General features: G+C 38.1%; 1 protein-coding gene across 1 annotated transcript in view; it reads right to left on the reverse strand.

Moving 5' to 3' along the window:
• Positions 1-10,807, reverse strand: part of GOT1 (glutamic-oxaloacetic transaminase 1) — a 30,957-nt gene extending 20,150 nt beyond the window's left edge. Inside the window, exon 1 of the mRNA XM_051981840.1 lies at positions 10,519-10,807. Within this exon, the coding sequence (XP_051837800.1) occupies positions 10,519-10,792 (274 nt within the window). The 5' untranslated portion in view covers positions 10,793-10,807. The remainder of the gene's footprint in view (positions 1-10,518) is intronic.
• Between the last annotated feature and the right edge of the window lie 478 nt (positions 10,808-11,285).

The raw sequence follows: 11,285 nt of genomic DNA on the forward strand, positions 1-11,285 counted from the left end.
GTATCCATGAAACAGCTGTTCTTGGCCCAATCTTATATGTTTTAGCTTCTTGCAAAATTATGATCTATTATCAGTAAATGTTTGGTTTGTATATGTATTTTATATACCTATGTACATGAGTCATATAAAAATTTCTTGAGGGGAAAAGGAATCACAAATAGAAAAACTTCAAGAAGCCCTGTTCTGTACCAGGAACCTATGCTGTAAGCAAATAAATAAATCAATTTTTTAAAAATGTCTCTGTATTGATAAGGATTATTGCCAGGAATTTCATCAACTAATAGTTTTACAATTTTTATGTCTTTGGGCAGCAAATAGTCCTTAAAGCTGAAATGATGAAAGAGAATTGTAGGGAAAGAGATGTGAACTCCCATTTCTCACCCAACCTGCAAAGGATTAATCAATATAGTACCAACTTCTCTAATCCTAAAGAATCACATATAAATACTGTTCACCAAACATCTAAGAAATTAACCAAGCACCACTGAGAGGAAGGGCAACTTTGTAGGAAAATGTCCATTGCATCTGATAGAACCAAGGTCAAAAAGGTTTGAGGGCATTAAAAGCAAGTAAAGTCAGACAAATATCTGAAGGATAAGCAGAGGTATGTAAGGTACTGGAGTGACAAAGCAAATGCCTTCCAGCCCTCAAGAGTCTTATGTAGAAGGAAGTCTATAAGTATACAGTTAAGTATTTAAGTATCCTAGGGAATGTCTGGAAGAGAGAAAACATTATTGGAAATTGGATGAGGGAACTTCTGAGCACAGAGGGCAGCTTTAGGGGAAAATGACTTCTGTAATATGATGAAAAGGAAGGGTACATTACAACTAGTAACACGAAATGATGTTAGAAAGACAGATTATGAGTTGCTTTAAATGAGTCTGAATTTTATTGCAGAAGTTATCAGTCAACAAGTATTTATTAAGGGCCTACTATGTACCAGATATCATGGGAAGCTACCAACAAGAATATTGTTGGGCTGTTTTTCCAGATTTTATTTTTTCATTTTTCCCCAATACGATTTTATTTTTCCAAATACACAGATAGTTTCCAACATTCATTTTTGTAAGATTGTGTGTTCTAAATTTTTCTCCCTCCCCTCTCCACAAAACAACAAGCAATCTGATGCAGGTTAAATGTGTATAATTCTTTTAAACATTCTCATATTTGTCATTCTGTACAGATAAAATCAGACCAAAGGGGGGAAAAACAAGAAAAAAAAGCAACAAAAAGGGTAAAAAATAGTATGCTTTGATGCACATTCAGTCTCTATAATACTCTCTGGATACATATGGTATTTTCCATGCCAAGTCTACTAGAACTGACGGGAATATTGTTAACATCAAATGTAACATTAACTTCTCTGTCAAAAAGCCATACTGACACAATAAGAAAACCCTTCCCTCTGAACAATCCTAGCAATGGCAGATTTTTAGTAATGTCATTTATTCTCAATTGGGTAGAACAAAACTCCATTCTGCTGTAAACAAAAGCAGCTCCAGCTGCCAAAGGAACTTCTGAAGTTCTAGTCTTGTGGAGATTGATAGCTATTTGTCCTTCATTCTGAAGAGGACCTGCAGGAGGTAATGCTATGACATGCAAGTTAATTAGATTTAAGGGAGGGAGAGCTATGCAAGGTCACTTGCCTCACTTTCCCCTCCTAAGGCATCTGGGTCCAGTGGCCAGATATACTAGAGGTGACAGGTCTCAAATTTGACTGAGGCCACACCTATTCAGTGACTAAAATTAGGTAGCAGCATTGGCAAAGAACCTCTATTTTCACCTAGTCAAAAAATAACAATAATCCAGAGGAGGAGAACCTCAGGGTTTCTGGCCAAAGGATAAATGATTGCTATTTGCATTCAATCTGAGTCAATCAAGGCCCAAATAATGACCAAATGGGACTTGACCTGGGACCTATAGGTTACCAATCAGACAATAAAGATGAAAAAAAAATTCCTTGTCAGGAATTGTTGAAGAAGACTGGGGGTCTCATAATTAGGCCTCACTATTTAATATAACCTCCTCCGCGCCTTTCCTCCTAAAAGTATACAAGTCTTTTTTATAAGTTTCCTGATCAGACAACCATCTAGTCAGACTTGGACTGAAGGCTTCCAATCCTACTGTCTCAATTAAAAACACTTGATTCCTCCATTTATGAGTTTGATTTATTTCAGTTCTTGATACCACTCAATATTTCAATATTCCAGGTGTGAGGTGATAAAGACCTGAACTAGAGTAGTGTGGATATAAATGGAGAAAAGGGAATGGACATGAGTCTTTGGGCAGGCAGACCCAACAGGATTATGAACTGATGGTTCATATTAATGAGTGTAATCATTGCAAACGGTAGGTAGGCTTTCTGTGGATACCTTCAAGGGACCACAATCAAAAAACTCCTCATCCACTGAAGGATGGATCAGGAAACACTTCTTCCAGACTTCACAATTCAAGTCCTCAAATGTTGGGTACTCTTGTTAAACTCTTGATGGAAAAGTTGATCAAGAAAACTGAGGGCTAATTATATTTCCATGAGATATATACTGAGTAATGCTATTGATTTCTGACAAACCTTGTCAGTGTTTGACAAACACTGCAAACACTCAGATGGATCCCTAGTCTCAGCAATGAGGGTAATCCCTTTGAGCCTCTCAGACCTATTCAATTCCTGTCAGTGATTTGTTATGAGATCAATATCCCTCTTATTTTTCCTTGATAATTTGAGGATATTCTCTGAGCACAAAGATGACTGTCCACTGGTTATCCTTGTTCTTACCAACCCATAAAGTTGATTGAAACTACCAGAAATTTCTGAAATAGTTTTAATATGAGAAATATATTACAAATTTCCTGTGACTACTCTGAGGTATATGAGTGTGAGCTAAGGTATAGTTCATACTGGATCCCTAAACATATTACCTATTTGAGATCAATAGAGAAAAGATATATGAATGTGATAAACCAGTTCAGGCTTACCCTCACTGAAATAAATGCTCTGCTCTTCAATTTTCCAATTTTCAGAAAAGAATTGCTACTTTTGGGGGTGGACTTTATTCCTATAAATACAGGGCAAACAGTTTAGAAGGAGAATGACCAACATTGTTGGCCAAACACACATAGATAGCATCTGCAAGAATTAATAATGAACAAAACCCTTTGACACAAACTCTCCAATAAAGCCTTAATTATTCAATTATTCAAGGCTTCACTTCTACAAACATTTATGATCTTGCTGCATTTTCTATATTGGTCTTTGAATATTTGTTAATTTTAATGACCAATATTTATTATCTTTACCTTAGGGCAAAACCCTAATTATTACTTTACTTTCCAGAATAGTTTGTGACACTTATGATTTACAGAATCGAGGAGAGTATTTTCAAGTTGGATGAGAGCTAGGATTTCTTCTGGAGCATCCCTAAACAATGGTTCTCTAGCTACTGCTTATGTGTCCTTAAAGAAAATAGGTCATTACCTCAAACACTGAAGTGTGATAGAAAGAACTGTGTCAAAAGATCACAGAACTAGAGCTAGAAGGGATCTCAAAGGTCATCTAGTCCAATCCCTCATGTTCTCTGACCACAAGTCCAGCACACAATATGCCTGTAAGAGTTAAGAGATTTTCATACTGCCTACCACTTATATGAGCTTGAATAAGTCATTTAAATTTTGAAGTCAGTTTTCTCATTTGTAAAAATGAAGGGGTTGAATTAGATAACCTCTAAGGTTCCTCCTTGAGTAGTTAGATATCACAGTGGCGTCATGAAGACATCTTCCAGAATTCAAATGTGGCCTTAGCACTTACTTGCTATGAGATACTGAGCAAGACACTTAACTCCATTTACCTCAGTTGTTCATCTGTGAAATGAGCTGGGAAAGGAATGGTAAACCACTTTATCTTGGCCAAGAAAAAGGGTCATTAAGAATTAGACACGGGTGGAACAACAAGATTCCTCTTAGTCCCAAAGCTCTATGAAGTTGCTTCTTGTAGTGTTAAGACCATGTAAATATAAGAAAAAATTTTTTCAAATGCAATTTGAAAATGTCTCTCTATAACTTCTGTCCTTAATTTACATATACAGCAATACACATCCTCCTCTTCTGTGTGATCAACTAATAACTAAAAACTAGTTGTTCTGTGTCCCATCCTCTTCTCTACTCCTACATCTTTTTATCAACCTAAACTTCCATCTCTGCATTAGCAATGTCACTCTTTAAGTGTGGCTCCCAAATGTGAGTACAATGCTCCAGAATGGGCACTAAGTAGCATGGAAGACAATGGGACTACTGTTTTTATTAATGGAGCCTAAGATTGCATTAACTTTTCTGGTAGCTGCACCATAATCTAAATCACCTTAAGCTGGTGATCAAATAAAACTCTCAAATCTTTTTCAAATGAACAAATGAATGGGGGAGGTGGGGAGCCGTGCATGTCCTACCCTACACTTACACACACACACACACACACACACACACGCAAAAAAAAAAAAAAAAAAACCAACTTTTTTTTACCTAAATGAAGTCATTTATACTTATCCATATTGAATTTTAATAAATTCAACCCAAGTCAGAATTTTAGCCTGTTAGGAATACTTTAAATCATTTTACTATCTATCCAATTAGGTCTCCTTTCCAGTTCCATCAGTTTAAGCATCCAAATTATTGATTAAAATGTTGAAAAGAATTAAGGCCTGAAGCATGGGAGGTAGAAGTTGCCTTTCCATGAATGTGCCATATTTGTTGCCTAAGTATATGACTCCCCTCCCCCAGATATATGCCTGGCCATGTGTTCTAGACTTGTAAACTCTTCTGTGCACGTTGCTTACACACACACACACACACACACACACACACACACACACACACACACGTTCTCAGTGTTCAGTATGTGTCTCTGGGAGAACATCGCCCAAATTTAGAGAGGGAATGTTCTATTTCTAATTTTTCTAAACCATATCATTCTATTAAACACCCTAGCTTTGAAGCTGGCTAACTAATAAAATTAGTCTAATTTGATCTAATTAATCAGTTAACTAGTCAATTATTTAAATTAGACTAATTTAATTCATCTGGCTAACTGATTAAGGTAAATATATTGATTTACAAGGGAGGAAAAGGAAAGGAAAGGAAAGATTAGACCCAAAGGTTCTATGGTATTCCACCACAGAGCTGCTTTTGACACCAAAGCACGAATCAACATTCTTGGGGAAGGTAAATAATAATAGCAGTTCATAATTATATTTTGTGGTTTACAAAGTACTTTACTTAGAACACAATCCAGTGTCCTTTCCATTACACCAAGCTGGTCCATGAAACCATCCAACAGAACAATTTACATAATTTTACTGACAAGGTTATTTTGGGAGATTTAATCAAATAATCGAAATCAAAAGAAATACACTCTATTCACCATCCTTGTGACTTCAAAATAAGATCAAAATGCTATCTCCACCACTTAGCTGGTCTGCATTTTCTCATTTTTATATATTTAGTGCAAGCCATGTGGTAATGATGAGGACAATACAGCCTCGCTCAGAACAACTTATCTCAAATATGCTCCTTTTGGATGCAAAACTTAAATGGGTTTCAATTTTTTTTTTTTGTATAAAAGTAAGCCCTGAGAAAATGTCTCTTTGCAATTCTTTGTCACTGCCCACTAAGTGAACATCTTGGTGTCTCTCTCTTAAATAAAATGCCTTTTCTTATCGCAGCCTTGTTGTTCTAGAGAACTAAGAGACCAATCCACATTCCTGCCACGAGCCATATCTTATCAGTAACATACTTGAAGATATTTTTATTCATTCATTGAATTGACTAGTTACCTATCTAGTAACTATCAAAAAAAGAGATAGGATAAATTTATGAAGTATGATTTTAAAATAAGGTACCTGATTTTTTAAAATGCCAGACCTTATTCAATAATGTATTTCTCTTTATAGTAGTCACATTAGGAATCATTGCAATAAAGTTGCTAGCACTCATTCTATTTTTGGAACTCTCCTGAAGAGCTGGGAAGACATTCTTGTGTGGTGATAGCAGGTCTTCAATCTTTGTCGGGTGGATTTCATTTGTGAAAGCAGGCCACACTCATTCAGAGCCAAGAATGATGAATAAGGTAGGTAGCATGGCCGACTTCAAAAGAGTAAAATATAAAATTGTCTATGTAGAAAAAATAGACATTCTATGATTATACAACTTTTACTATGTTTAGTATATCCTTGAAAAACTTTTTTTGCATTTTTTTGAGAGTGAATAGAAATTTGCAGAAGGAAAATGGACTTAATGCTTTCTTTTGTGGCTTCCTCTTCCTCCTACACAAAGCCTGGCCCACACATATTTAGGTTTGATATTATTATTGATGCCTTTTGCCTAATGACCTTAATAAAGGTTTTAATAGGAGCCAGTTGTACCAGTGAAATTGAGTATCTCTGGTCAGTTTTCCTGGTCCCCTGGTAGATGTCTCTCAGATTTTTGCTTTTCTAGAAATAAGCAAGACTTTATAAACTAAGACACCCTTTTAAACCAGAAGAGTCCAAAGGGTGAATTAGATTAAGGGTACCATCAAACTTTTGTACACCTGCTGCAACCCATTCCTTTCCTGGTTATACCAACTTCCTTTGGAGGGAGAACAGTGAAATGAGAAAATAGGGGGGAAACACAGAAAATTAAGTGGATTCTATAATTATTCTTACACGATATTAATGACTTCATAACACTAGGGTTTTAAGAATACTATATATAAGAATCTGAGGTCTCTGAACTTATTTAAAATATTTTTATAACTATTTTTTAAAAAGAACTACATAACAGAAAGCAATCTGGACTTCAGTGAATTGAAAATCATTTACTAGTTAAAGGACCTATAAAGGACTCAATTGTCCTAAGGATCAAATGGGATTATGCATATAAACCTCATTTCATCTGTAAAGCATTAAGTAATATATCAATATTACAAGGTCTGTTAGTATCATATTGTAATAATTTTGCCTTGTTTAAATTAAAACAAGAAGTACCCTGGGGGTAGATCAGAAAAAAACTTTCTGGGTTTTCTTATTATGTCTTATACCCAAATATAGTCTTCAGTTGCTCAAAGAACCAATAATAGTGTTGGATCTAAATATATATGTGGGCCAGGGTCTATATAGGAACAGCAGGAGCAACTTTCTTGTTATTTCTCCAACAAGATACTTCACTACCGGACTTCAGGCATTTTTTCTGGCCATTCAGTGCCTGGAATACTCTCCCTCTTCAGCTCTGGCTCCTGGCTACCGCTGGTCTTCTTCAAATACCAACAAAAACCTTATCTCCTGCAAGCTTCTCCTAATTCCTTTAAGGCTAGTGCTTGTGTTGTGTGATTATCTACTATTTATCCTGAATATTGCTTGTTTGCAAGTAGCCTCCGGCTCTTTGAGACCGGGAACTGTCTTTTACCTTTCTTTGTAGCCTTAGTATTTAGTAGTAGACTTAATAAACCCTCAAAAATTATTTATTACCAAAATCAGATTGCTTGCTGTCTAGAGAAAGAGGAAGAAGAAATGGAGAGGGGAGAAGAAGAAAAATTCAGAACTCGAAGTCTTATAAAAATGGATATCAAAAATTGTCACTATATGTAATTGGAAAAATATTATTATTTATATTTAAAATGTAATAAACTATTTATTAACTGAATAACCTGATTTCAAAATTGCCTCAGACACATGCTGGCAGTGAGATCCAGGACACCAAGTTATTCCTCAGGAATCCCAAACAGATCTCTAAATCCATGACTATATAGAGGAGAGTTTCCTTATCAGGAATTCCCCATAGCAATAAATCTACAGATCAGATTTTTAAAAATTAAAGATATGTTAAGTATCATAGCAAGAAACAAATACCTGGAGAAAGAAACTATTTGAATACAAGAATGAAAATAGTTGGCTAAAATAGATTGATCCAGTGACCTGTTAATATTTGCTTATTTTTTCAGTTCTGTCATATTCTTCGTGGCTCCATTTGGCATCTTTCTTGCCAAAGATACTGGATTGATTTGCAATTTCCTTTTCTACCTCATTTTGCAGATGAGAAAACTGAGGCAAACAGGGTTAAGTCACTTGCCCAAAGTCATATAGGTATAGGATTTAGGAAGTTGAATCTTGCAGACTCCAGGCCCAGCACTCAATCCACTATATCACTTAGCTATCTACCTCCCAATCCATTAAAATTTTACATAGTATTTCTCCCCCTCCTCAAAAATCCAACTAGCAGAACAATATTATTATTCATGAAATGAGTAGTGTAGTATTTTTTTTTTTGATATTACAAATTAGGAGACTCAGGCCTAGTGTCCTAACTACTTGCTTAAGTTAGTAGGTGTAGTAATTGGAATTCAAATGCAATCCTTCTGATTCAAAGACTAGGTAGTAGGGTTCTAGAAACTATAGTGCATTAATCAAATTGACAAATTTACAATAAAATGCAACCAATCGAAGTAAAGCAAACTGGACATCTTCCTAGAGTTTCCCTAGAAGCAATTTTCTTTCACAGGTGTAACTTTTAGTAAAAGAAAGCTGTAACTTATATTCTCTCAACTATGAGAATACAGTAGCAATGTACAAATAAAAAAACCCAAAAATCCACGGATGCAATGATACAAAGATGCCACAAACAGGCTTCTAATGTAACCAGTTGTGAATAGGGAGTTTTAGTACACAGTTTAAATGAATCTGAAGACTTCATATAACATACTAAAAAATGCCATTCTAACACTATTGAATGTGACTTTGGGAACAGTTCACTTTACCTCTCTGGGCCTCAGTTTTCTCATCTGCAAAATGGCTTTTAAAAAAAAGACTAGATAGTTGTGGGAACCTATGATTCTTTGATTCTGAGACCTAATGATGAAGTGGACAGAAGACTATTTTTGCAATTAGTTTTGCATCTGACAAGGCTGTGTGACCTTAAACAAATTGATAAAACTTTCAGTGCACCCAGAAAACTCTAAGAGAAACTGCAGGTCTTCATGGTAAAAGGAGTTTCCACTGCCCAATGTTTCTAAAAACTCTGGGAAGAGAGCTACCTGATGTTCTAAAAAGAACTTAGAAAGACATTATTACAACAATGCTTAATTTCACTGTTTTTTAAAATTTTTTAACCATAAAATCAGTTATAATCACCACTATTAGCCAGCTCCAACTCAAGAGCTGTAGACAACAAAAAGCAGAATATATCTATTCCATGTCAACAGAAAACACCGAAATAACCTATTTGGCTTTGCACCTTTAGAACCAAAGAAACTAACGTATTATAAAGAAAAACCCAATTAACTTCTTATAATTTTTCTAAAGAGACTATCCTTAGATAAACATCATTTCTCCAGAATAGAAAAAGACCACAGTAGAATGTGTATTTTACAGGATTGGGCAAAGAATAGCCTATAGTTGGCCATTCCACCACCATTCAGGTAATTCAAACAAACACTTCCTCTAATCTAAAGTCTTATTAAAACATTTTGTCTATGGCCATCTTGGATACGCTTTACGCAAAGGTGTCAGTATTTCTGTTGTAAACAGGACGGCTACAATGAGAAAAACGTCTCCTAGCCCTTCTCCAATTAACACATTTTTCTTTCCTCGCATCTCTAATGTAATCTAATGTTCCTTCTACAGGCTATTTCTCAAACTACTAGGCACTCTTTAGACAGATAAGCCAAGGAATTAGCTATGAAAGCCTAAACATCCACGTGGTGGTGCTGAAATAGCAAATAAATCGCGTTACGTTAAAATAAGAGGAAATCTCAGAGGCCATCTAGACCAACTTTTTCATTTTAACACGCAAGGACGCAGACTCGGGGAGGTCATTCTGCTTGCCTAAAGTTTTCAAAGCTTCTCAGGCCACAGAATGGGGTCTTCGGCCTTTATCCAGTAAAGTGAGTGGCACAAGTAAACAATACACAGGAGAGGCATTCATGTGGTAAAGAAGTCCCGCCGGAAAGGACAATCCCCGTCCCCACTAAAACTACTTCAAGCCTCCCAGAATCGTCGTTCCCGTGGCATTCTCTCTCCTGAGCTCGAGAAGGAGAAAAAAAAAAAAAAAAAAAGAGGATATTATTATGCTACTATAACAGAGAGAGCGAGGATTTTCCCAAGGTCATAAAAACCAATACAGCCAGCTTCAAGGACTCCCAAATCCAGAGCTGACCCTTAAGCCAAAATGCCTCCCTCGTGGTCAGGGTACGTTAACATATCCCTACGAACTATAGCGCTCCCAGCCAGGGGTTAGGAGAACAGATCACAGCAGCCAAGATTGAGCATCGACCTTTCTCCAAGGTCTCCCCAAAGGCGAACAAATCAGCGGGGCTGCATTCGCTTTCCATGACGCTCCCTCCCTAAACCTATCGATCTCTTCTCCCTCAGTTTCTCCACCTTCGAAACAGGCGGACTGGACCCCGGCCCTGCGAGTTTGCAGACAGCCGCAGAGCATCGCCGCATGGGCGATGCTTCCCCCCGGCCTGCCATTCCCCTTTCCCCGCAGCATCCTCACCTCCCACTCCTAAGTTGACCTTGCGGGGGTCTGGGTCTTCCCGGAAGTCTGCAGTGAGCTTGAAGACTAAGACCGGCTGAGCCTGGGGCACATCAGAGAAGATGGACGTAGGCATGGCGAGGCCGAGGGCTGCAGCAAGGGCGCGCACTCCTCCGGGTCCAGCTCCGGCTCCTAAGGCGTCGATCCTGAAGTCCTTGACAGGAGACACCAGCCTATCGCGCCCAAGACGCTGCACAGATGGTCGCGTGGGGAGGAGACTCTCGCGTTCAGCCATTGGGACTGGGCAGTGCTAACCACGGTCCAATGATAGAAGGGAGGCGGAAACTCGCGCCTTCACTCAGCCACTCACGGGGTATCTCGCTGAGGAGGGCCAAACACCTGGGCCAACCCGATCGCGGCAAATTACGCGGAAGCCGGGAAAGGAGGGGGAACCGGAGCCGGCTTAGGTGTGAGCGGGAGCTAATGTTCGAGTGGCAGGAAGATTCTCCTATGGCTGGAAACGTCATTCTCGGCGACAATGACGGCACAGTCGGATGGAGGGAGGGCGAACGTAAAAGGGCAGAGCTAGAATCCCGGGACCGAACGATCCTTGCTTGGGCAGCTCCTCTTGAGGCATGCTTGACCTTTGAGAGGAGTCCCTGAGGGCGTGTGGCATTCCCACCCCTGCCAGGGAACAGCTGCTGGGAGAAGGCGCCAGGGCCAGATTGTAAAATACAGATCTAATAAAAGGTCCGAGAAGCTCGAGGCTCAGCCCTTAGTCCCGTGGG

This window comes from Antechinus flavipes, chromosome 2 (genome assembly GCF_016432865.1).
Source record: "Antechinus flavipes isolate AdamAnt ecotype Samford, QLD, Australia chromosome 2, AdamAnt_v2, whole genome shotgun sequence".
In the NCBI taxonomy this organism is placed as follows: domain Eukaryota; kingdom Metazoa; phylum Chordata; class Mammalia; order Dasyuromorphia; family Dasyuridae; genus Antechinus; species Antechinus flavipes.